This window comes from Cherax quadricarinatus, chromosome 47 (genome assembly GCF_038502225.1).
Source record: "Cherax quadricarinatus isolate ZL_2023a chromosome 47, ASM3850222v1, whole genome shotgun sequence".
NCBI lineage: Eukaryota > Metazoa > Arthropoda > Malacostraca > Decapoda > Parastacidae > Cherax > Cherax quadricarinatus.
Window position 1 is genome coordinate 7,669,937 of NC_091338.1, and position 26,602 is coordinate 7,696,538.

Sequence of the window (26,602 nt, forward strand, 5' to 3'; positions counted from 1 at the left end):
TCAACGTAGGATGTAGGATGCAAGAAGGTCGCCTTAACGTAAGATGAATGTCGCAAGAAAATCGCATCAGCTTAAGAAAAAAGTCGCATATAGTTTTCATAGGTTGTTGAATATTTACAAGTGTGCGTTGGGGACATTAAGGGAACACTGTATCAACATCCGGGGTCCTAGACTATTCAACGTCTTACCAGAAGATATCAGAAACATAGCTGGAACAAGTGTAGAAACGTTCAAGAGGAAACTGGACAAGTACCTTCACCAGGTGCCAGATCAACCAGGCTATGGAACAGCGGGCCTCTAAAAGCAACAGCCTAGTTGACCAGGCAAGCACCAGACGAGCCTGACCCATGGCCGGGCTCCGAGAGTAGCTAAACTCCCGAAACTCTTCAAATGTGTAAAGGTAAGGTAAAGGTGCACTAGTTCGAAGGATACTTGTGGTAGTGGTAGTGTGTTGGCCGTCAGGAAACAGGACGTTAGACCATCCACTGGTCTACCAGAGGTAGAATCTCGCACATCAACAACGATGGACCACTACGCAGTAAATGCCTAAGACGGTTGCAGAGTGTGGACTCAGGAGTCAGTAGCGCAACGCAGGCAAGCAGCAGACTGCCTGGTCCCGAGCCAGGCTGCGGGCAACAGGAAAACTCTCGAAACCTGTCAAAGGTATATAAAAGTTATGACTGAAAAAAGGCCAAAGAAAAAAAAAAAAAGACAAGGCAAGAAACTACTGCGTCGTATCACACTTAAAAATTTTGACGTCCGAAGAGCGTCAAACAAAAAATAAACATGCATTACATGAATAAAAAATAGGGACTGGCACAAGGCTAAAAAATGCATGAAAGCATTAAGTATGCAGTATGGAAAATACCGGCTGTTATACAGACACAAATATCTGAAATCGACGGACCTAAAAACGGGCAAACATTAACTAAAAACTTGTCCCCTTTCAATGCTCTATTTTACATTATAAATACATTATATACATACACATTCATATATATATATATATATATACATATATATATATATATATATATATACATATATATATATACATATATATATATACATATATATATATACATATATATATATATATACATATATATATATACATATATATATATATATACATATATATATATATATATATATACATATATATATATACATATATATATATATATACATATATATATATATATACATATACATATATATATATATATACATATACATATATATATATATATATATATATATATATATATATATATATGTATATGTATATATATATATATATACATATATATATATATATACATATGGTTTAGAAAGACACGTAAGCAAACAATATAACATATTTATTAGAAAACATTTCGGTCCTGGGACCTTGATCACTTCTAACATACAGAGGTAGAAAGACATTATATATATAGGCGGAGAGTGAGATGTGACGCACGTGACCTGAGGAATGTCATAAGAACATAAGAATGGAGGAACACTGCAGAAGGCCTACTGGCCCATGCGAGGCAGGTCCTTATCAAAACAACCTCTGCCTATGATGAGGACCAGTAGACGATGAAATCATGTGACTCCTGTGTTGTTGGGTTGGTGCTGCTTAAGTATCATGTATGCCAATGTTTTTGAAATTTTGTAGTTTCCAGTGTTGCGTTCTATGGTGTCGGTGACGGTGATTAGTGAGGCTTCTAGGCACCGTCGGCGTCTGAGGTCTGGTTCGGTGAGAACGAGTTGTGCCTCGTTCCAGTTCATCAAATGCCCCGTGGAGTCTCTGTGGAGGACACAGGCGTACCTTACATCGTCTCTGTTAGAGGCATTTCGATGCTCATTCAGGCGGACTGCAAGATCTCTGCCTGTCTCGCCTACATATTTCTTGGGACAGAACCCACAGGGGATAGTGTAGACGCCTGCTGTAGAAGTTAGAGGTGTGGGGCTGCGTTTAGTAGTGAGGTCTATGATAGAGGATGTGTTATAGTGTTATAGTGTTTGCTTACGTGTCTTTCTAAACCAACTTGTCGGTATTTATTACCAAGGTTTATACCATATATATATATATATATATATACATATATATATATATATATATATGTATTTTATATATATATATATATATATATATCTAGGTAGTAGGTTGGTAAACAGCAACCACCCAGGGAGGTACTACCGTCCTGCCAAGTGAGTGTACAACGAAAGCCTGTAATTGTTTTACATGATGGTAGGATTGCTGGTGTCTTTTGTCTGTCTCATAAACATGCAAGATTTCAGGTATGTCTTGCTACTTCTACTTGCATTTAGGTCACACTACACATACATGTACAAGCATATATATACACACACACACCCCTCTGGGTTTTCTTCTATTTTCTTTCTAGTTCTTGTTCTTGTTTATTTCCTCTTACCTCCATGGGGAAGTGGAACAGAATTCTTCCTCCGTAAGCCATGCGTGTTGTAAGAGGCGACTAAAATGCCGGGAGCAAGGGGCTAGTAACCCCTTCTCCTGTATATATTACTAAATTTAAAAAGAGAAACTTTAGTTTTTTCTTTTGGGCCACCCTGCCTCGGTGGGATACGGCTGGTATGTTGAAAGAAGAAAGAATATATATATTATGTATATACATATATATATATATATATATATATACATATATATATATATATATATATATACATATATATACATATACATATATATATATATATATACATATATATATATATATATACATATACATATATATATATATATATATATATATATATATATATATATATATATATATATATATATATATATATATATATATAGTGCCGAATAGGTAAAACTTGAGATTTTTGGCTTAAGTAGCAACGCTCTTCTTTCCGAATAAGGCAAATTTGTAAATGCAATAATTTCGCAAAAATCATTCTGGACCTAACGAAAAAAATGTATTTCATTGTGTTTGTTTATTATTAAATTACTGTAAACTTATCTAAAATATATTTATTTGGATTAAGCTAAATTAAATTGTGCTTGTTATAATAAGTTGTGTGAGGTTCTTTTGGTACAAAATTATTAATTTTTACATAAACGTAAATGAAAAAAATATATATCTTTAAGCGTATAACAGGAAATTTTAGAAATTAATTTTAAATGGGTTCTTGCTAATTGACCAATATGACCTATTCGGCACGATATATATATATATATATATATATATATATATATATATATATATATATATATATATATATATATATATATATATAAAATTCTCATGACAGAAAATGTTTGAGAAACTCTTTGCAACATTGTACACTGTAATGACCAATGGTATGAATAAATAGAAACGAGCACTGAAAATAAGTGTACACGAACGAGAACGGGTGTACATCAGTGAAAATGCTTGTATAAATGCAGACCCGTGTAGCAGTGAAAACGAGTGTTCACTGAAAATGGGTGTGTGCATCAATGCAACGGGTATACGTCAATGAAAACAGGTGCACATCAATGAATAATGGTTGGCACGAACAAAAACAGGTGTATCAGTGCAGTTGATGACAACAGATTTCACAGTGACACAAAGCACCGGGATCGTGTATTCATTTAGCAGTTTTAAGAGAAAATAATAGATGCTAAAATTTATAAATAGCCGTCAGTACACAAATAACCTGCAAATAGGAGAGAGAAGCTTACGGACGACGTTTCGGTCCCACTTGGTCCGAGTCGGACCGAAACGTCGTCGTAAGCTTCGCTATACATACGCGGGTTATTTGTGCGTTTTTCCAGTCACAATATTTTGCCCTTTTTGTTCCTTCTAAATAGCTCTCAAATTCTAATTGCAGTAAACGGAAACATCTCGTTAGTACCACTAGCAATTGCAACTACCGGAAGTAAGGTACCGACACATTACAGAGAACACAAACAAAAAACAGTGAAAGGGAATAAAGAGTCATAGTCCTTACTATATTCAGAATTCTATCCAAGCACAACTTCTGCAAGTTGCACAGAGGATGAGTCAATGACGACTGTGTCAGCAAGTCTCGTAGTGTCAGCAGCAATAATGGCGGCGACGTCATCGATTGCGGGTTAAGAAGCGATGTCATAAGTCCAAGTATCTGAAAACAACCCATATCGGTAAGTTGCTCTAAGTTAGAATCCATGAATCAGTGAGTGTGTGTTTGGTAGCAGCGTCAGCGGTGACGGCGGGTTTATGCGGTGTCTGACAGAGGCGGCGTCGTGAGCGGCTGTGGTGGCAGCTGCGGCATTTGAGGATCCAAGAACTTTCAACACTCTCCTTTCAAATTTAAAGGGAAGTACCAACAAACTCCTAACTGCCTTGGATCAGTCAGGTTGTTAGTGCTTGGTGCACTAGTCCGATGTAGGCAAGCAGGGATTTCCCTAAGGAAATTATTTGACGTTTTCTTAAAGATAGAGGCTAATTAATAATTTTATTTACATTTAATAACAGGTCACTGAGACGTTTTTCACCCCTTTATACTAATTAACACTGAGTGTACTTATTACTTTCATACTTTACAATGCGAGTATTTTTGCACTGTCAACCATTCCTCAAGCTTTTTAGAGGAATAATTTCAATACGCTAAATTTGTGGTTGTCCTACCATCTTCCCTGTGTTTATTATATACCTTATTTATCACGCTCCAGGAAAGACAAGTTGATTAGTATTGATGGTCTGGAATTTTAATTACAAATAACTAGACAATATTTTAAAACCGTGACTAACAACAAAAGCCAGGGGGGGATAAAAGTAATAATAATAGCAAGACTAATCAGTTTCCCAGCATGAGGAGGATAGCGCGAGTGTGAGTGGAGGGGAGGATGAGAGGATGATGAGTAGAAGCAAAGGGGAGACTGAGGGGAGGACAAGTGGAAGGCTGATTGGCGGCCAATGAGAGGCTAAGGGAAGTCTAAGGGCAAAACGAACGCAGATCACAGGCAAGGGGGTCTGCTGGGACTTTTCTATTGGGAAACAAGGGTTTCCAGGGAGGAACGGGGCTAGGGAATAAGTAGGTCATCAATAGGGTTGTTTTCCCTGACACAGGTCTGATCCGGCAAGGGTTAACTGTGTCCCCTTCCTCTCTAATGGACGCTCATAGCTGGGGAAGAAACCAGAGTACATCCATCGAGTGCAAGATAAGAATACGAGAGAAAATCGTCAAGATGCTGAGTACAAATTAAATTAAAAACGAGACGAAGTGCCAAACACAGTAAAGACTGAGGTCAAATAAGTGACCAACACCCATCTGAGAACTGCCGCAGTAGCCTCACATTTACCATGACCTCCTCCACAGTGTGACGCTCGCAGGTCACCACAACATCCAACACGCAGGTGCCACCTCACCTCCAGGAACCAGCGAGGTTAAAATTAAGGGAAAAATATAATAACAACGACACTGAGGGGTATAACACGCAAACTGCAGTAGATATGATGGGGGTGGGTAGCGTTTACGAGAGAAGAGGTACGGGGCGTTTATGGAAAAGAGGACAAATATGACACGCTGATGAGGGAAGGCGGTTTAACCCTTGCGGTGATTGGGGGAAGGAGGGGGATTATGCTTACATCGGGGATTACATTAGATGTGGCAGTGATAAGTAGAAGTATGACATAGTTACGTGGAGAGTACAGGGTGGAACATAGATGTGGGCACCATGTGTGGTAGCTACAGTGTATGTGGAAATATTGCTTATTTATGTGTGTTAAGGTTGAATGCTTTAGTCATATCTTCAAGCAGGGGGAAAGAACCTTCTGCTTTTCTATCCTTGACTCTTACACTTAGATAATACAAGCAGACAGTTACTTTCAAAGGATAGCCTCGATGTGGGCTTTCATGTCCTCTGCTATCTTTCTGATATACTCCAGTGTACGTCCTTCTCCCCTCATATCAATTCCCTCACGCCACTCTCCCCTTTCCCTCTCTTCCCACCTCGCCTCTCCCCTCTTCTTACCTCTCCTCTACAATACTCATCCCTGCACACCATCCCCTCCTTAATCCTCTAGTTTTTATCTCTCCGGCGTCTCCCTCAACTTTCTGAATCTCTCCTCTTTTTTTCCCTTTTAGTTCTCTTGTCTCTCCCCTCACTATCATCGAGTTATTTTTATTCGCTCTCATTTACGCTCCTGCTCTCACGCTTTCTCTACTTTTTCATCCCTTCTCTCTCTCTCTCTCTCTCTCTCTCAGATTCCTTTACTCTGCATGTTTGTTCTCCCTCCCTCCTCCGTCTCTCTATCTCTCTCTCTCTCTCTCTCTCTATGACACATGTTTATTCTTTAACACCCTTCCTTTTACACACAGGAAAAATTGCCAACATACTGCTATCTTCAAGAGGGAGCCTGATTCATTCCTCAATTTATTTCTGGATCAGCCAGGCTGTGGTTCATTCGTCTTACACCAGCGGAGTCACCCTTCAAGGATAAACTGAACGGGTCGTCTTATAAATACCCTCTTGCAGGACGCTATTTTCTAAAGAAAAAAACTACCATAGTACCTCAGTAAAGAGAAGACAACACAAAGTACGAAACATGATTTTACTGGGGCAACGTTTCGGTCTACAGTAGTGAAAATATAGATTACATAAAAAAATTTAATCCAGCCAGCATTTCGCTCTATGTAGAGCTTTATCAAGTCATATGACTGCATAACGTCCTACTCAGGGCGAAACACAGCTGAGGGAAACCTTTTAAGCTAATCTGTCTTCTCTTCACTACTGTAAGCATCACTTTTTGTTTTATCCAACCTTAGTTAAATCAAAGAAATGTTGCTCAATATACTTACAAAAATCTGACAGCATCCCGTTGTCACACTCACCTGCAAAAAAAAAAAAAAAAAAAAAGTCGAAAAATCGAAAGCAGACAAATCTAACTGATGATTTAAGCGCATTTAAACCCTACTAGATACCTTGATAATATAGTAAAGGAATATATGTGTGGCTATTTTAGCTAGCGAAGCGTTACTGAACCTTTTAATAAGAGGCAATCCGATTGTTTGATATAAAAAATATTGTAGATATACAACAGTGAAAGGCAAACAATTTGCTTACATCGTCTAATGTATATGAAAAAGAGAGAGTTAGTAACATAATACAGAAATTAAATGAGTAAATGAAACACAAGGAAAATGACGTTTGAGAAAATACTGATTCTCTTAAAACAAATAAAAAATATGCACTTAGTCCTCTCCTGTTTATGTTCTACTTTCTTTCTTATTCTCATTCTCCTTACTGCACTATCACCACCACCTCATACTGCTTCTCTCCCTCTTCCTTCTCCTCTTCCTCCTCCCACTCCAATTATACTTCATCCACCGCCTCTTCGTCTTCATACGTTCATACAACTTTATGTCATCCCACCTCCCACAAAAATACAGATTCATCCCCCCTCGACCCACCTCTATCAACATCTCATGTTGAGCATAAGATCTACAGTCCAAAATTTGCTTCCTCAGCAGATAGAGTGAGATTCGGTATCTGGGGAGAGTGAGTGATGCTGCCAGTGAATGTGGGATGGGGGGATCACCTTGGCCAAATTGAGTAGAATATGTCAAAGGCGACGAAGCGAAGCCTGCTGGAGGAGGATTTCAGTAATGGGCCTCATTTTTCACCGGCGGGAATATGCGGGCGGGGCCCAGGGGAGGTTGGTGGGGATGGAGGGAAGGGGAGGGATGAGCGTTGGTTTTCCAATGGCGCTCACGACAGATTTTTGGAAGTGTGAACAACTGAAATGTAATAAACACCTGCCAATGCTCAGTCATAACTCACCTGGAGACAGAAACTCAGGAGATAAAATTGATCTGTATATTACAGGAAATATATGAAACAAGTTTATGGTAAGAAAGATAGAAAAGGAAGAGGAGAGACCGATGTGCCCAGGAATATTTTGTATTATGTGTATATGTGACACCTAGTTGGACCGCGTACTAGCCTGTTAGTTTTAGGCTTGGTTTGCCACTAGTTTGAACCCTCCGTTAGGTGAATATATATGGCTGGTTGATGCAGCAGCTGCAGGAGAGGAAAGGCAATGCAGCGTGTGGTGACCCTGGTAAGCAAGTGAAAATAAATGAACAATGCATATGTCCGGTGAACAGCGAGTGAACACCAGTGATGATGAACACTGCCTGGTTATATTCAAGTGAATAATAGGTGAATACCAGCAAACGCCAGGTGAACATTATGTTCACACCGCTGGTTCAAGGACCCAGAGACAAACTAGGTACTTCAGGCGAGATTGAATTTGGGGCGGGCAGCCTGGCGGTGCCTGAGCATCATATCTCTCGATCCTCAGTAATTGTTGCTACCATTACTCTCCCAGCTGGCTCCTCACACACACACACACACACACACACACACACACACACACACACACACACACACACACACACACTTACGTCAAGAAATTAGAGAAAGTGCAAAGGTTTGCGACGAGGCTAGTTCCAGAGCTAAGGGGAATGTCCTAGGAAGAAAGGTTAAGGAAAATCGGGCTGACAACACTGGAGGACAGGAGGGTTAGAGGAGACATAATAACGGCATACAAAATACTGCGTGGAATAGACAAGATGGACAGAGACAGGATGTTTCAGAGGGGGGACACAGAAACAAGAGGTCACACTTGGAAGTTGAAGACTCAGATAAGTCAAAGGGATGTCAGGAAGTATTTTTTCAGTCATAAAGTAGTCAGGAAGTGGAATAGTCTAGCAAATTATGTAGTGGAGGCAGGAACCATACATAGCTTTAAGAAGAGGTATGATAAGGCTCATGGAGCTAGGAGAGGGTACCTAGTAGCGTTCAGTGAAGAGGCGGGCCAGGAGCTGAGTATCGACCCTTGCAACCACAATTAGGTGGATACAATTAGGTGTGTACACACACACACCCACACATACTTGGATGACACTTGGAATGGCTTAAATGACGCAATGGTGAAGGCATACTCAAAGCACAGCTTCAAGACAAGATATGATAAATCCCAAGAGGCCAGAAAACAATGATCCCGGTCAAAGCACTGAAGGAGGCGGCGGCGAGAACCGAGTCTAGACCCCGCAAACACAATTCGGTGAGTACAAATTTAAGAGTACACGCCCACTGATCTAGGCATGAAGAAAGACATTCTTCTCTTGTTTGTTTATAGTACAGAAATCCTTCATTATAAGAGTGGTGCCTCTGAAAGAAAAATACGAAACACGCACAAGCAACAAAACTCAGAAACAAAATGAAAACAGCAACAGGTATACAGTATGTGGGCCAGCGCGTGGCTAGCAGCAACAGCCTGGCTGACCAGGCAAGCACCAAACAAACCTAGCCCAGGACGGAGCTACGAGACTAGGAAAACTCTCGACATCCATCAAAGGTATATCAAAGGGCTAAAGGTAACCTAAAAGTACACATATTGGTTACAAAATGGCAGGGAGCGCTACCTGGAATTCTAAGAAACATGTTTTCTTCTGCTTCTCAAGCTGGAACTTTCACAAACTCATCACGGTTATAACTAATTAGAATCCTCAACTCAAGTATCGGGAAAATCAATACTAAGGGGAAGGGGGGAAATATGATAAACCCAAAGACAGGAAAAATTTAAAATTTCACTAAAAAATAGCTATTTGTACAATCCAGAATACATCTTCATAACACTGAGCAATTCCATGAACCAGTACGTGGTGAAAATATGCTACAAGAGTGAATAAGGTGAATTAGAAACAAGTCTAACATGGTTACAATATGTCAACAACCAATATATAAACCATTAATGAGCTTCGAGAGTTTTTTTTTTTTTTCCTGGAGCTCGGCCATTGGCCAGGCTGCATCTCTTATGTACACACACAAGGCAGAGCGCTCAAGATGGCAAGTCCCTACACGACCCAATCACGAAGTTCATACATACCCAGCACAGTCCACAAAGCTGGGTAAATACTAGTCTACTCACTACTTAGTATGCAGAATCAAGTTTCTCTAAGACTGGGCCTTCACAAGACAGTTTAGAACTAAGTCAAGTATACCAAACATAAGCCAAGACCAACACCTCCAAGCTTATCGTAGTCCATCCCAAGACATATAGTACACTATGCTAAAGCAGGCAAGGCATAAAGCATACTCTGCTTAAGCTCACAAAATATGTAGTACACTTTGCTTAAGCACACAAGATATATATTATACTCTGCTTAAGCATATAGTATACTCCGCTTCAGCATACAAGACATATATTCTGCTTTAATACACAAAAGAGCATATTTTGCTTTAGCACACAAGACAAGTGGTGTACTCTGCGTAAACACAAAAAAACATTTAGTGTACACCACTTAAGTACACAGGTGCACAGAGTTCAGGATGCTCAGAAAGAATCTGCACATGTCTCGAAGTAAAGTTCACAACAGAAATAAGCTGTACACACAAAACAAAGCTCAGAAGTTCTGAGTCCCAGAAACGATTGGGTAAAAAAGTGTCTGAGTGTGTGTGGAAGGCTGCTTCTGGTAGTATGCCAGCCAGTAGCAAAGGCGACAAGTACCAATACTGTGTACATGGCGCAAAGGCGACACCACCACCTTCCTTCTGTGCAATATTACAAAATAACTAACCTATCGTTCATTTTGAAAATAGTAAGAGATAATACTATGGGCTTGTACAACACAGGGCCGCTGCCTCAGCTGTCAGTGACAGATATCCCTCGCTACAATAAAAATAATAACAGTACACGCCCAATAAACACCAGCAATATACAAGATATGTTACGTTGCTCTTACTCCAGGTACTGGAAAATATAATAAATTATAACATTTTAATAAAATCGGTTTAGAACAATTATTCAAACTGGGATTATTATAGTCATGTGCGGGCATTAAATCCACATAGGTCATACATCGCCTGAGGGGTGAGAGGTTACCAAGTTTGATTAGACGAAAAGAACGGCAGCTTAAATTCCTTACCATTCCAGAGATATCCCCCTTTAAGGAATTCAAAATGGGAGAGAATTTGAAAAAAAAAACTAGCAAAGACAAAGAAAGAACCAAAACTAGTCACACATAAGGGAAAACATCTGATATGGACAAGGTAGTATGGCTGAAGAAACACTCTCAGAGAAAGATGGGTATGTAAGGAGCTAATGATAAGGTACTAAGAGATCTTTACGTGTCCTAAAAAACAAAAATCGAAGCGAATTGACACACAAGAGTGAAAAATATCCAAACTGAAAACTAGACTATGATAAGGGCTATGGGACCAGACGTATGAATATCAAAATAGTATACAATACCGACGGTTGGTAAGACACACAAGCAACAGTTAGACAAATTTAATTCGTAACGTTTCTCTTACACAGGCTTCTTCATTCGAGTACAGAAAGTAGGCAGGAGCAGTAAGCTGTGAAGACGATGTAATCAGTCCATCACCCTTCAACTCGTAGATTTGAAGTTGTCAGTCACTCAGTCTGGAGAAGAGTTCTGCTCCATAGTCTGGAACAGAACTCTTCTCCAGGGTGAGGGACTGACAGCCTCAAATCTACGGCTTCAAGAATGATGGACTGATTACTTCGTCTTCACATCTCTACAGCTCCTGCCTACTTTCTGTACTCGACTGAAAAAGCCTGTGTAGGCGAAACGTTACGAATTAAAGTTGCCTAAATGTTGCCTGTGTATCTTACCTACCAGACGTATGACCAGGAGTATTAAGAGGAGCCGGAGCATTGTGCCAACCAATAATAAGAACATACATAAGAACATAAGGATGGAAGAACACTGCAGAAGGTCTACTGGCCCGTACAAGGCAGGTCTTCATCAAAACCACCACTACCCAAAGCTACCAATAATAATAATGATCTACATTCAATATACAACATGTCAGCAAAGACATGGGTAACTACCAGCGACTGTGAACAACAATTGTGGTATACACCATTATAAATGCAGTAATAAGAGGTCCCTGTTGCTCCTGTTCACCTAAGCAGTAAATATAGACCTAGTAATTAGTCAACTGCTGGAACCCAGCAGTTGACTAACTATTCTTGACTTTCAAGAATTAGCTTGGGTTATTTAAGCCATCGGGGTTAGTAACCCAAATAAGGCCTTCTTCGATCCCCCCCAATCTCATTGCTATTATATTCACGTTCAAAACACAGCACAAATTATCTCGGGTGTTAAGTATTGCACGCGACCTACGTAATGAAAAATGCTGATCGTTTTCTAATATTAAAAAGAAAATGGGACTAACTTGTATGCTACACTGGACTCGCAAGATTATTATTTATAGTGAACGCTGTAAATAATAATCTAGCAAACATGATCAGGAAGTGCTGGGGTTGAACACCTGTCGAGGAAAAGATTTATTATAGAAAAATGAACATGGATTTAGAAATGGCAAAACTTTCCTCACAAAGCTTGAGAAGTTTTATGAGAGACTCGAAGACATCATGCAAAGAGACGTGGACAGATGGCTGCTTTTGACGCGGTGCCCCTCCAGAGACTGCTTCACAAGCTCTAAAAACATGCAAGGATTTCAGGGAAAGTGCTCCGGTAGAGCAAGGAATATCCGAGTAACAATGACGGTGAAAGAGGGAGTGTCAGACACGGCAGAAGTGATAAGAGAGTTTTCCCAAGAAACAGTTTTGATGCTACATTTCCTACCTCACATACACAAATAACCCGCACATAAAAGACAGAAGCTTACGACGACGTTTCGGTCCGACTTGGACCGGGTTATTTGTGTATCGTTCCAGTCACGGTATTGTGCCTTTTTGTTATTTATTCCTACCTCAGTTGCTGCTGTTGTTATTTCTGTTTCTGTTTCTCATTCTGCTCTTACTTATGCTGCTGCTGTTGCTGATGTTGCTGCTGTTATTACTGTTGTTAATATTAGTTAATTCGTCACTGAAAATTACCTGGCGGGGTGCGGATAGATAGAGTACTTTTCACATGTTGAAAGTGGAACAGCCGAGCAGCCAACAACAATTCACAGTAGTGGTGACCGCTGACTTACTCGTATTGGTCTCAATGGTATAAATATTAAGGCTCTTATTAGTTCGGATACATACAAGATATCCACCAGTAAGGATAGAAGTCTATACTTACTGGGTGGATATAAAACTGATGAATGTAATTGATGGATGAGAGTAAGAGACCTCAGGAAGGCATAGACAATTAAGTTATCCAAGAAGTGACTACCTGAGACCAAACCCAAGCTCAATGAAACCAGAGACGGAGAGAGAAGTTCAAGGACAGCTTAATACATGAGGAAAGAAGCTTCGAACATCGATCAAGGTGTAAAGACCTTCTACCTAGAGGCCAACATCAATCCACATCAGAAGAGCATACAAAGGTTATAAATCTAAGGACTTAAATTTTCCAGGGCACAACATAAAAGCCTCACATTATCAGGCATAAGCGAAAGACTGAGAAATTCCATAGCAGCCAGAAGTTTAGTTCTGGAGCTGAAGACAAAGCACAACAAAACAAGAATGAAAGAACTGAACCTAAAATCCTTAAAGAGCAAAGAACCAGGCGAGTCATGATCAGAACGTGTAAAATACTCAGAAAGCTAAGGAGAGACCTGTAACAAAAACGGGAAACAAGAGAAAATGAATAAATGATACAAAAACACGGAAAGCAACGAAAATGCTTTTTTAATCTATGATTAAGAAAATTTTCGGAATAAGAGGGAAGAGGAAGTCGTAGAAGCAAACTGTATACACAATTACAAGAGTAATTACAACAAGGCCCAAGGACTGGGAACCATCAAAGCCGATCTAGTGTATCTTAAAATGGGAGACCAGAAGCCGTGACTCGACCCCCGAAAGCACAACTTAGCAAGTATACAAATCAACAAACAACCCATAATCAGCTCATCAAGAACACAGTAAAAACTGACACTGCTGATAAGTATCACACACGACCAACTGAGTAATAATGATCTTCCCTTCCAAGTCTTTGAAAAAAAAATAAGGGTTGAATAGCCTGTTCTCCAGCCAGTTTCACGCAAACTGCACCATTAGCGTCACCAGACTAGAGGTGAGTTTAGGAAGCTGAATTAGTTCGTTAGGTTCAAAGCCTGTCGACTGCACGCGGGTCATTACGATCCCCAATTCGCTTGTACGCTATCAAGAATACCTAACTATGTATCTAAAGCAGAAATTCAGCTAAACTCTGAGTGTACATACACATACTTACACTGAGATACACCGAGATACATACACTGAGATACACACACCTATTGGTGTCCGAGGTAAGTCTGGTGGAGGTGTTTTCACCACCAACCTCCCTCACCCTACATCTCCTCCGCCCATTGTTCAACTGGCAATTATTATGGACCTCCCTTCCCCTCCTGCATCACCCTGGAACTGAATGCTCGCCTTGCAACTACTGCTGCAGCGAGCTGCTTCATATAATACCCGGGTTCAGTCCACCGTGGGGCGTACTTGCCTGTGTGTGCTCGCCTATTTGTGGGTGCAGGGGTCAAGTCACGGCTCCTGGCTCGGCCTCTCAGCGTTCCACTGGCAGTGAATTATTGGTCTCTTGTATAAAGGAGTGTTTGACTGCGTGGCTGCATGAGTGCTTGTGTAGGTGACTGCGTGAAGGTTTGCGTGAGTGACTGTATTAGTGATTTGGTAAACGCTTGACTGCGTGATTGCATGGCAGCGTGAAAGCTTAGAAGTGTGCTTGACTGCAAGAGGGCTTAACAGCTTGTGAGCTAAGCTGCACGAGATCTTGACAGCTTATGTGTTTGACTACATGAGGTCTTGACACCTTATGTGCTTGACTGGGTGCATGTCCGTGTTCGTGCCTGAAGTTATACATCCTACCAGGATTTCTCTTCTGTTTGACGGTTCCTCTTAAGTGCTTTGATAATTACCCGAGGGTTACCTGTAGTCGACACAAGAGGGGTCACAGCGCCCCCCGTGGCCCGGACTCAGAAGATGCCTCCTGGTCGATGACTTGATCAATAAGACTGTTAGTGCTAGGCGCACGCAGTCCAAGGTAGGCACCACAGCACGGCTAATCAGTAATCTGTAGTTCCTTTCTGTCATTTTCACGGGAGTTTCCTTTATCATCCTCGATTCTACAGTCCTCGTTATCCATCGGATTTAGAACCTCTCCTGGGGCACTTTGAATGGTATGAACAATAGCATGCCAATTAAAATATTACCGAACGAAGTATCGAGCCCTGTGTGAGCCTCACGGATGCAGCCAAACAATAAACAGACCTACTCTTCCAATCCCAACAGGTTTTAATATAAAAACTGGGAAGCGCTAAAATAATATGGGCCATAAAGCACATCGTGAAAAGAAGGTATTCATCTTTGATTCGGGGGAAGGGAAGGATAGTTCCAATTCCTAGGATAAAGAGCCCTTCACCAGCATTAAGGAATCTTCGTTAACGTTTGCAAGAGTTTTAAGAGAGCTGGATGAGAAAGGAATACGGCAAGTGTTCTCGTCTTGAGTTTCCGGCTGCTTCACTCTGATGAAGCTTTGCTATAACCTGCCGCCCAACATTACCTCCTTGTATGCTATCCTTCACCTGCCCTGAGCTTGCCAACCAGCCGCCTCCAGGCTCCTCTCGCTGATGCATAGTGGATGTAGCGCTACCAGACACTGACACAGACACATAGACTCACTCCCGGCTCTTGGAGCCAGGAGAGAGAGTGGACCTAGTAGCGACCTACAAGGAGCCGTGAGTCGACCCTTGTAGCCACTGTACAAGAAGAGGCATCAGGATGGCATAGTATAATAAACGGGGTACCCCAAGGATCAGTGTTCCTCCCCCTACTGTTTCTGATTTAAGTAGGTTGACGGCCTGAGAGAATGATCGAACAAATGGCGACTCGAGGTTAATTTACAGAGGTGCATAGCCATAATAATTGGTTTAAGGAAGATAAGACAGAAGAGGGGAGTACAGTTTGTGGAAAGAAATCCTACAAAAATTAATGAAAGGGAAAACCCTAGGAATGAACATTACACAGAACAAATAATAACCAAAGATAGGCATCAACTAAGTTACGTTCGCAGGAAACAAGAATTGATGATCTCAACCACACAAGTCGTAAAATATCTGCAATAGATAAAAGTAGCATTTTTTTGCAATCACAATATTAATTATATTTCATGCCAAGCACTAAACCTATTTATTTATTTATTTATTTATTTTTATTTATTTGAACATGATACACTGAAGTACAAGGAAATACAGTGGTTAAGTGTAACATGCCAAAGCCCCTTGTATGCAGAGCATTATGGGCAGGCTTAAAATTAACTTAGGATTAACTAAGCAATGATATATTCAGTGGTAAACATTGTTGTAAACAATGTATAGACTCGATATAGACTCGATCCTCCGTCTGCCAATTGCCAGACAAACGTCTTTCTCCTTAAAAAAAAAATTAGTTGACACCCCATCAAAGGGCATCGAACAAGTCCCAGCATCGTTTTCATCGTCTTATTGTGTGCCATAACAGCCTCGTCTGGGCCCAGTGCTCTGTTGATCTTTAAACCGTGTACACATTTATTACCTCTGTTGCGTGGTTTATAATCAGAGCCGACTTTTATATCCGGTGCCTATTGTATGTGCGACCTACTCCTTTACCTGGTTCATTTCTTCATCACCTGAGTCTATGTTTATCACATCAAAACACTGAACATCACTGAAAGTGAAAAAGTCGAGGAGCAGGAGATCCTCCCTTTTTTAAGTACCTTTTTGTATTAACCTGCGATTTAACCGTGCCAGTTTTCCAATGGCTCTTCTACTCCCATAACCTCGTGTCATAAGCATCAGCTTTTCAATAAAGCGAGAAATACTAAATAACTCACAGTCACGTTAACAGAGTAAATTATTTTTATGAAGAACGTCTCTCTTAGTGAAAGTCTTATCCAGAGAGATTGTAACCCATACCAGCTCACATGGAGCGAAAAGTGTTCGAGGGAACTTGTACCTTTACAGCCCGGCCTAGGGCCGTGCTTCCCTCTTGATTGCCTGATCAACCAGGTTGTTGATGCTAGTGGCCCACAGAACGATCACAACTCAGCTCAACAGACACTTGCAGGAGTTAGGTACCCATTTTCCTCCTGATGTCCGAGATACTAATTCCATCCTTCCTCCATAATAAAAAAAAATAAACACTCAGTCAACTTTCAATATCTTTTCGCTTTTGAGAAATTTACGACCAATTTCAACGAATTTCCCGTAGGAGGATCGAGGCATTAAAAGGCGCACCTGGAGATTCCTTATTGAATTTACCAACAAACTGGGAGAAAACTCGCCAATGTCGCGAGAGTTCTCAGAAACAAGCCTTCATTCTATTAGCTTCCTTTTACACTCCTGATAGATGTACGAGCGAGAGTCTCATCATACACAAGAACTTCGTATATTCTATAACTTTTGATAATAAATTTTCACACACACATATACACTACATACATACATACATAATGTGTATATAATATATATATATATATATATATATATATATATATATATATATATATATATATATATATATATGTCGTGCCGAATATGTAAAACTGGTCAATTAGCAAGAACTCATTTAAAATTAAGTCCTTTCTAAAATTTTCTCTTATACGTTTAAAGATATATTTTTTTTCATTAATGTTAATGTAAAAATTTTTAATTTTACTCCAAAAGAATCTTAGAAAACTTACCTAACCTTATTATAATAAGAACAATTTATTTTAGCCTAACCCAACTATATATATTTTAGATTTGTTTACAATAATTTAATACTAAACAAACACAGTAAAATATATTTTTTTCGTTAGGTTCAGAATGATTTTGGCGAAATTATTGCATACACAAATTTTCACTTGCCCTATATGGCAAGATGAGCGTTGCTATTTAAGGCAAGATGGCAAGTTCTGCCTATTCGGCACGACATATATATATATATATATATATATATATTATATATTATATATATATATATTATATATATATATATATATATATATATATATGTCGTGCCGAATAGGCAGAACTTGCGATCTTGGTTTAAATAGCAACGTTCATCTTGCCATATAGGACAAGTGAAAATTTGTGTACGCAATAATTTCGCCAAAATCATTCTTAACCTAACGAAAAAAAATATTTCACTGTGTTTGTTTAGTATTAAATTATTGTAAACAAATCTAAAATATATTTAGTTGGGTTAGGCTAAAATAAATTGTTCTTGTTATAATAAGGTTAGGTAAGTTTTCTAAGATTCTTTTGGTGCAAAATTAAAAATTTTTACGTTATCATTAATGATAAATATATATCTTTAAACGTATAAGAGAAAATTTTAGAAAGGACTTAATTTTAAATGAGTTCTTGCTAATTGACAAGTTTTACATATTCGGCACGACATATATATATATATATATATATATATATAAGTAGTCATTTTTTCCTCTGGGGGGCTCCTTCCGGTTTAGGGCCTTCCTCTGGGAGGCTCCTTCCGGTTTAGGCCTTCCACTGGGCGGTGTATCCGGTCTAGGACCAGCAGCTGGAGGGTCACCTTTTCACACCTAGGTGTTACTTCCGGTTTTGACCATGACCTCGCCCTCGAGACTACCTCACCCTTGACCCCCCCAACCAATACCCCCACCCACCACGACCCCCCGCCTCGCGACCCCACCATCGCGCCGCGCGCCCGCGCGCCCGCCCCGCGCGCCCGCCCGCGCGCCCGCCCGCCGCCCCGCGCGCCCTTCGCGCGCCCGCCCGCCCGCGCGCCCGCCCGCGCCCGCGCCTTCTGCAGCGTCGTCCGGATCGCCCCCGCGCCTCGAATTTTTTCTTATGATCTCCTTGGATCAAGTTTTTTGGATCCCCCCTATGGGGTTTTCGAAATTCTCCATCTCCTCGGATCAAGTTTTTTTGGATCCCCCCCCCCTATGGGGTTTTCGAAATTCTCCATCTCCTCGGATCCCTCTCCCACTTTCACCCCCCAACCCCAAAAATTTCTCGATAATACAAGTTTTTGGATTCCCCCCCTATGGGGTTTTCGAAATTCTCCATCTCCTCGGATCAAGGTTTTTTGGATTCCCCCCTCTGGGGGTAAAGCATTCAAAATAGACTCCTCCTATGGGGGCATGCTTACTACAGGTCTAAAAGTTTCCTCTCATTAAGTCAAATGAACTAAAAGTTTCCCCTTATTATTTTAAAATGAACTAAAAGTTTCCGCTCATTAAGTCAAATGAACTAAAAGTTTCCTCTCATTAAGTTAAATGAACTAAAAAAGCGTTTACTCGGCGGTCAGTGACGTCACGTGTTGACCCAGCACACAGGTTGAATCAGGTCGCTCCTATGTCAGTGACGTCACGCGCACAGGCTGAATCATGTCGACCCTATGTCAGTGACGTCAGTATTCCTCTCATTAAGTTAAATGAACTAAAAAGGACCCAGAACACAGGCTGAATCATGTCGAACTTTACCCCTACATATATACATCATAGGGAAAACATTTTCATCATCAGAAAGACACATTTCAGGATAACACTAATACACAATATTTTTTTTTTCATTATTTATTATACAAGCAATACATCACTCTATTCTCCTACGTTTAGATGGTGGAATATCAGGGTGTCCATAAGCCAAGGATTCATTAGTATTCAAATGATATCTTTTATCATCAAAGGCTGACAAACCTCTCTTATTAATTTTTACCGTACATATTTCACCTTTTACATTACCTATAGACTTACACGTGAATAATTCTCTATCTACATTTGATAAAACATTCTTATATCTTGCATGTGTTAATAATGGCATAAATTGTGAAGGAATACCCTTGGCTCTGCTGACATTAGTTGATCTTCCAGCAATCTTGACAGAATACATTTTAGCTTTCAGGGCTATCAACTCGCTAATATGGTTATCACACATTTCAGATTTCAATAACCCCAGCTCACCTTTTCTACTATCATCATATAAGGGATGCTCAGGGCTGAAATTTGAAAAATCCATATAACCTAACAATGGTTCACTTTTTAACTCGGTGTACAAATCTTTACATTTCAAGCTAAAAATATATGAGTCAGTATCGGTATAAAGAAGTCTTACATCATCACCATAATGCTGTTTTAAAACTTTATACCAAAAATGATACAATTTCTTTTTAGCTATCTCAAGAATTTGAAAGCCCAGATAAAGTGGTTGCTTAACTTCTAATATATCTTTATTGAATGTGCAAATCACTCTATCTTGATTTAAATGTGTGATATTTTTTAACAAAGGATCTTTACTCGCTCTAATAAATGCTTTCTCATTATTGATATATCTATATTTCTCAGCATACTTTGTAATATTCAACAATGATTTCCCATATATGGCGTTATTAGTTAATTTGAAGGCTTTTGACTTGATAGGACATCTTGTAGCTGTTCTCTGTGCAATATTAGTTGATATGAAAGGTTCTAAAAATTTTGTCTGTGTATATTCATATATGGTATGAACCTTTTCCACCTCTAACCCAAGTTCCAGTAATAACTGTAACAATTCTAGACTGATCAAATAATTTTTCTGAGGTAAATGACTGCCCACTAATTTCCCATTAGATTTGGGGATCTTTCTACCTTCATTTTTCAATATAGATTCACAATAAGGAGATAACATCTCTGCTGATATATTCATATGTGATAATATTAAAGGAAGTTCATCAGTGAGTCTAGCTACCTCGGGGGATATGTGCTTGGTATCACATTCTATCCAATATCCCTTTTGTCCTTCACAGGAAACATTACTTAATCCCACATCGAGGAAAGCATTCTTCTCGTCATTCGATAATTTTCTGATACCATTCTGTGGAAGAGCTTCAACCATCGCACTAGCATACAAAGAATTGAAATCTAGATATAGAATATGAGTGCCCATTCCACTCTCAACATCAAAATTAGGGTTAATTAGGGGATTATCTGCTTTAGAATACTGATTAATTGCGCAGGTAAACCCACCTCTGAGATTCCTTTTAATCAAGTCATATAATTCATGGGAATATATCATATCTAATCTTACATTAGTTTTCAATAGGAATGCATCCCAACTGAATGATGGTAAACTTATATAATTACTAACGTCTAACTTATAAATATCCTTGAGTGTTTTACGCCACTCCATGAAGACATCGGCTAACAAACCAACATCTGTCTTGAGATATAACATCAAGTAATCTCCTAAAGTCTTACATTTACCCAACTCAAACACTTTCAATGCATGTTCATAATCTTCTTGGCTGATAGCGCTATTTCTCAAAGAATTAAAAAAATGATCTTTACTCGGTAATTTTGTTTCATCGAGCTTCTTTAAACTATCAATATAATCATAACACAAAATTTGTTTTCCTTTACATAATAAAGGTAAGACATCTCGAGGCACATCTTTCAGATTACTCTCTGTATATTTCAGGGATTTACCTGCCTTGATATGTTGTTCTGCTAACGTGGAAAGAGATCCATTCAATAAAGACAGTGAATCCTGAAACCTAACCTTACCTATCTCTACTTTCAAGAATTTGAATCCTTGTTTCGAATGAATTTCAACGTTATATTTATCAACATTCAATTCCTTTAAAATTATTCCTAAATCATACGACATGTTATGACAAAAAAGCAATAATTTCTCTCTCTTGTCTTTACACTGCATATTACATCGTGCACAATAGGCTCCAATATAATTATTGAAATTTAAAGTATGGTCGTGGTGTTTATGTTTGTCCTTGGGGTTTTTGAAGGTGTTACCACATAATTCACAAGTGTTCTGAGAATCATGCTTCATCTTATCCTCCTCTGACATATGGATTTCATGATACTGTCTTCTAAACTTTATTTTATTCCATTCACCACTAACATTTAAAATGAAATGATTAACAGCATCCTCCCCCTTATAACTCTTTATACACACTATTTCTCCTTTGCGATCAAATATAATATAACAATAGGCAATGGCTTTATGACGAGACTCAATTTTACCTGCTGGGAGAGTGGTGTCTAATGCACATTCGAAATCAAATACACCGATATATTCGTTGGAATGCGTATGACTAAAATTTTCAAAGTGTACTGTTGTTCCTTCCGGGGGGAACACGAGAACCTGATTAATTTTACATCCATCTTCATGGATATCTAACTCTTCCTGTGTATTCAACTTCATCAAACAACTATGACAGTGCTTCTTTACACCTTTTTCTGTCATTATCGTTCTAACATACCCGTCAAAATCTTTGATTAAAACCAAATGACTTTCATTCAACAATAACGCGCACATAATGTCCTTATATTTCTTATTCCCCTTACGACACATAGCCATAAATGTCCTATCTTGATCCTTTCTTAATTGATAAACATATAATGACACTTTATTTTCCTTCTCTAATATACCTAACTTATCACGCGTAATGGGGAAATCATCTATAGAAGTTTTTGCGTGATTAAGACAACCTCTCTTAGTAGTAACTGCTCTGCGAATATGAACCCATGACATATTCTTTTTATAACATTGATAGGCAGCAAAAGCACGCAGTACACATAACCCATCATTAATCTCTGGATTAAATACATATTTCTTCCCTCTCAGTTTCTCGGGATATGCCACATATGACCCCACTCCCACTCTGAATTCTACTTTAACATATTCGATACTGAAAGATTCGATTTGATCTATGATCCAGCCAGATCCTTCCTGATCTTGCAGCTCTGACTCGTATCTTTCTAATATTGTTCCCACCCATCGATCAAATACTTCAGAGATTTCCTCTTCACTTACTAACTCAAACGCTAAATTTATCACAAATTGTCCATTTTGATCATCACCGGATATGTTTTGACGTAATGTCCTTATAACTATAATTGGGTGGATTCTGAGCGACATTGCTAGAGGCGATCTATCATACATATCTCGCATCTGTTCTATAAAATAATCCCTATAAACATGTAAATACATTCTTAACTCTCTGTTATAAGTTGAAGGAACACTATATTTCCTCACTGTATGTCTACCTCTAAAATTCTGGATATATGTAATAACTTCTGGGCTCTCATCTTCGCTATTATGCGTGTCAGACACGTCATGCGAGGTAGTTGCTCTCTCATCATCATTAATGGGGGCAGAAGTACCCGCACCTCCGCATTGTGAGGTACCAACACTAGCACTCTCACCACCAAGCTGGGCAGTTTGATTCACAACACTACCAGGTGTATTTCCTGCAGAGGAAAAAAGTATATCCAATTCATAACCCAAAAAATATTAAGATTTCAATGAACAGAGGAAAAAAAAAAAAAGCACATCCAATTCATAACCCAAAAAATGTTAAGATTTCAATGAATAGTAATATTACGTCCAGTAATGGGGGTAAGAAGGTCACCCTTCATAATTTTTTACATAATACGTTTTAAGATTTCAATGAACAGAGGAAAAACAAGCACATCCAATTCATACCCCAAAAAATATTAAGATTTCAATGAATAGAACAAATAATCTTTTCTCGAGTGACTAGCACAACAAAAGATCACAAATTGGTTACATACCTGTTTCTATAGCCTTCTTCCATAAAGCATCTACACGTGCCCACTCATTATCCAATTGCAATAACCTTTCATTGCGTTGTACACCGCCTTTCTCGATTACCAACGAACGCTGCTTTCTAATCGATAATCTTCTCTTCACCAATGCTTCCAAGTATTTCGAATATATGCTATCCCCTGTTAAGAATTTCACTTATTAACGCACTAACCCAGTAAACATTTCACTCGTATGCTTCAACAAAAATTAAACATGTAAAAAATACAAGAATTTTCTAACAATCTCCTCTTCACCAATTCACTTATTTAACCCATTTAAAAATTTCACTTATTAACGCACTAACCCAAATTTCACTCGTATGCTTCAACAAAAATTAACCCAAATTTCACTCATATGCTCCAACAAAAATTAAACATGTAAAAAAAACAAGAATTTTCTAACAATCTCCTCTTCACCAATTCACTTATTTAACCCATTAAAAATTTCACTTATTAACGCACTAACCCAAATTTCACTCGTATGCTTCAACAAAAATTAAACATGCAAAAACAAGAATTTTCTAAGTATAACTTACCTTTCTCCATGTTGTGCGGTTCAGCGTTGGAAGATGAGGTCCTTTAACTTAAATGAGAGGAATACTGTGGGGGGGAAGATGAGGTCAGTCACGGATGATGGATGGAAGCACTGTCCTCGCTCTGAGTGTCTCATTGAGCTTATATAGGCCGCCCCCTCCTCCCGACACCACGGTATAATGCGGTTCACACCTAAGGTAGATTTAAGATAATCATGAACACCTGGGTCAACACAGGTCAGACAGGCGCCATGTAATGCGGTTCACACCCAAGATAGATTTAAGATAATCATCCCCTTACCGAACACCTGCGTCAACTCAGGACAGACAGGCGCCATGAAATGCGGGTAACATTCAAGGTAGAAAATCATCTCTTTCCAGACCAAATCTATCCTCTTGTTCTAAAATTTGGTGAGGTCATTGCTTTTTTAGTTCATTTTAAAATAATAAGGGGAAGATTGAGATATAACATTTGTATTCTACCTCAATACATTTTTTTTTCATGGTAAGGTTTGATTTAAAACTTCATCATGTCTTAAAAATTTTTATTAAACATTTCTCTTTTTAATGAATGAAACATATTAATCTTGGTGTAACAACACGATCTAAACATCATAAATCCTCCTCTCTAAGTCTTGTTCTTCCAAGTCCCGTCACATCGGTACCTGTAAATTTTAATATAATTCATTAGCATATAATGTGGAGAAATTTGCACCATCACCTGTAAAAGATATAACCAACTAAAAGTTACTTATTTTTTCACTATCCCAAGCATATTCTTCTCGTTAACTTAAATATCTCCCCATTCATGACTTAAAAAAGCATGATCATGATGTAAGTATTATGGTAGACATGATTCTCGGTGTTCAGGTAGAGAAAGTCGAAAAAGGTAAGTGTTACATTTTCATGAAGAGATAAATATGAGTTATTAATTCAAATATATCTCTCTTCAAGTTATAATTACTTCCTCATAATAATTTTAAATGAATTAATCCTTCCTCATATTATTTAAAATGAATTAAAGCACTGATACAAGGTAAATAATTTTGCTTACCTTTATAAGTTACTCACACATTAGGCTCAATGTTTTTAATATATTGTTTAATATCTGTGAAAAGTTCTCTCCAAATTAATTTCCACTTCTTTGTGTTGTACCATCTATGCAAAATACACAGATTATACTGTCGATTAAATATTTGACTGACAAAGTTTTCAGGTATATTGTTTTCCAAAATATAATATACCAGATCATCACTCCACTCCGTTGCCATTTCATCAATGAATTTATGTGAATCAAGTTCATTTTCTAACCAATTTTTAACTCGCTGAAAATTCTTTTCACTCAATGTTTCACCATCTTTCCTTAAGAGTTGATTGGCAGTGTTGCAAAATTCCAACCAAGGAAGATCTTTCACCATTTCACAAATAACAATGAAATCGGCAAGTTTCCCCATATTAGATGCTTTCTATTCGGGTTCCGGACAATGTCTGGGGTGACTTACACACAACACTCTCCCATACACATAAAGAGTTGCTAAATAGTATTAAATGAAAAATTTCATTAAACTTACCTAAACTAGGATCAGCCATTTCAAAATCCATTTTCTTAATTAATTTTTTGGGCTTTGGTATAATAAAAGTTTGAGATAAATGACTACTCCATTCACATTCTCGTAACAATAAATTTTCCAATATTTCTTCGCTCCATCGTTGAGTCATTTCTCGTACCTCAGCTACAATCTCTTCTTTTGAGAGAACAGGTTCCGCATCAACTCTTTTTTGAATGGGTTCGACTCTCTTAATTGTATATAACATTTCTATAAACACCGCACTAGTATGTTTTGTCGCAACCACCTCCATATTTCTTCTTCAAGTGATTCCTTACCATTTCACTCCAAATATTTATACCAAAAATTTCAATCGTTGTCATCATCGATTATCTTTTTTTTTTAATACAAATACTCATTACAGGGGATTTCTTCAAAGCATATATATTATCCATTTCAAATTGTGTTCCCCTTATTAACTTTAATGAACTAAAAGTGTTAACTTTCATTATTTTTCAGTAAAAAGATTTATTCAGACAATATTTTTGGCAACACTTGCTTGTGACGTCACTATCCAGCAACGCGTTAAAACAGGTTAGAACATCTTCCCTTTATTATTTTAAAATGAACTAAAAGCAATGACGTCACGATACTCATTGAACAAATTATCTTACCCAAACACTTTTAGTTCATTTAAGTTAACAAGGGGAAAGTTCTTGCATTTTCCAAGTATGCACCATCGGTATAGTAATAACATAATACCATTGAAGTAAGTTATGATCCCCTTCCTGTATGACACTAAACTCGTGGTGATTCATTCACCTATCGTCATGGTGATGCCACGTAGTGTTTTTCATGGAACAAAATTTCTCTACACATATAGTTATAAAAAAACTACTAACATGTCAACCCTCACGGTGAAAAGAGTATAAGAAGACACGTCCATATTGAGTTACAAGAGTATTTAGATGAAGACGTGGAAGTTACATGTGA

At 38.5% G+C, this 26,602-nt stretch overlaps 2 protein-coding genes across 3 annotated transcripts in view; both read right to left on the reverse strand.

Moving 5' to 3' along the window:
- Positions 1 to 26,602, reverse strand: part of LOC128696526 (uncharacterized) — a 623,432-nt gene that overhangs the window by 376,570 nt on the left and 220,260 nt on the right. The gene's annotated exons all lie outside the window — the stretch shown is intronic.
- On the reverse strand, positions 19,466 to 26,315 carry LOC128696527 (uncharacterized). Of its 2 annotated transcripts, none has more exons than XM_070094671.1 (4): positions 25,634 to 26,315; positions 24,066 to 24,727; positions 23,497 to 23,670; positions 19,466 to 23,172 (listed from the first exon to the last, which is right to left on the reverse strand). In XM_070094671.1, the coding sequence occupies exons 2-4, from the start codon at positions 24,073 to 24,075 to the stop codon at positions 19,520 to 19,522; spliced, it is 3,837 nt and encodes a 1,278-aa protein (XP_069950772.1). In that variant the 5' UTR covers positions 24,076 to 24,727; positions 25,634 to 26,315; the 3' UTR covers positions 19,466 to 19,519. The 2 variants fall into 2 exon arrangements, with proteins under 2 accessions (XP_069950772.1, XP_069950770.1); XM_070094669.1 differs by having other exon boundaries at positions 25,117 to 26,315.

Excerpts from the sequence above, each read along its gene's own strand:
- LOC128696527 (XM_070094671.1), bottom strand. Across the intron at positions 23,173-23,496 it reads GAAGAAGGCTATAGAAACAG|GAAATACACCTGGTAGTGTT; the intron begins GTATGTAACCAA and ends TTTCCTCTGCAG.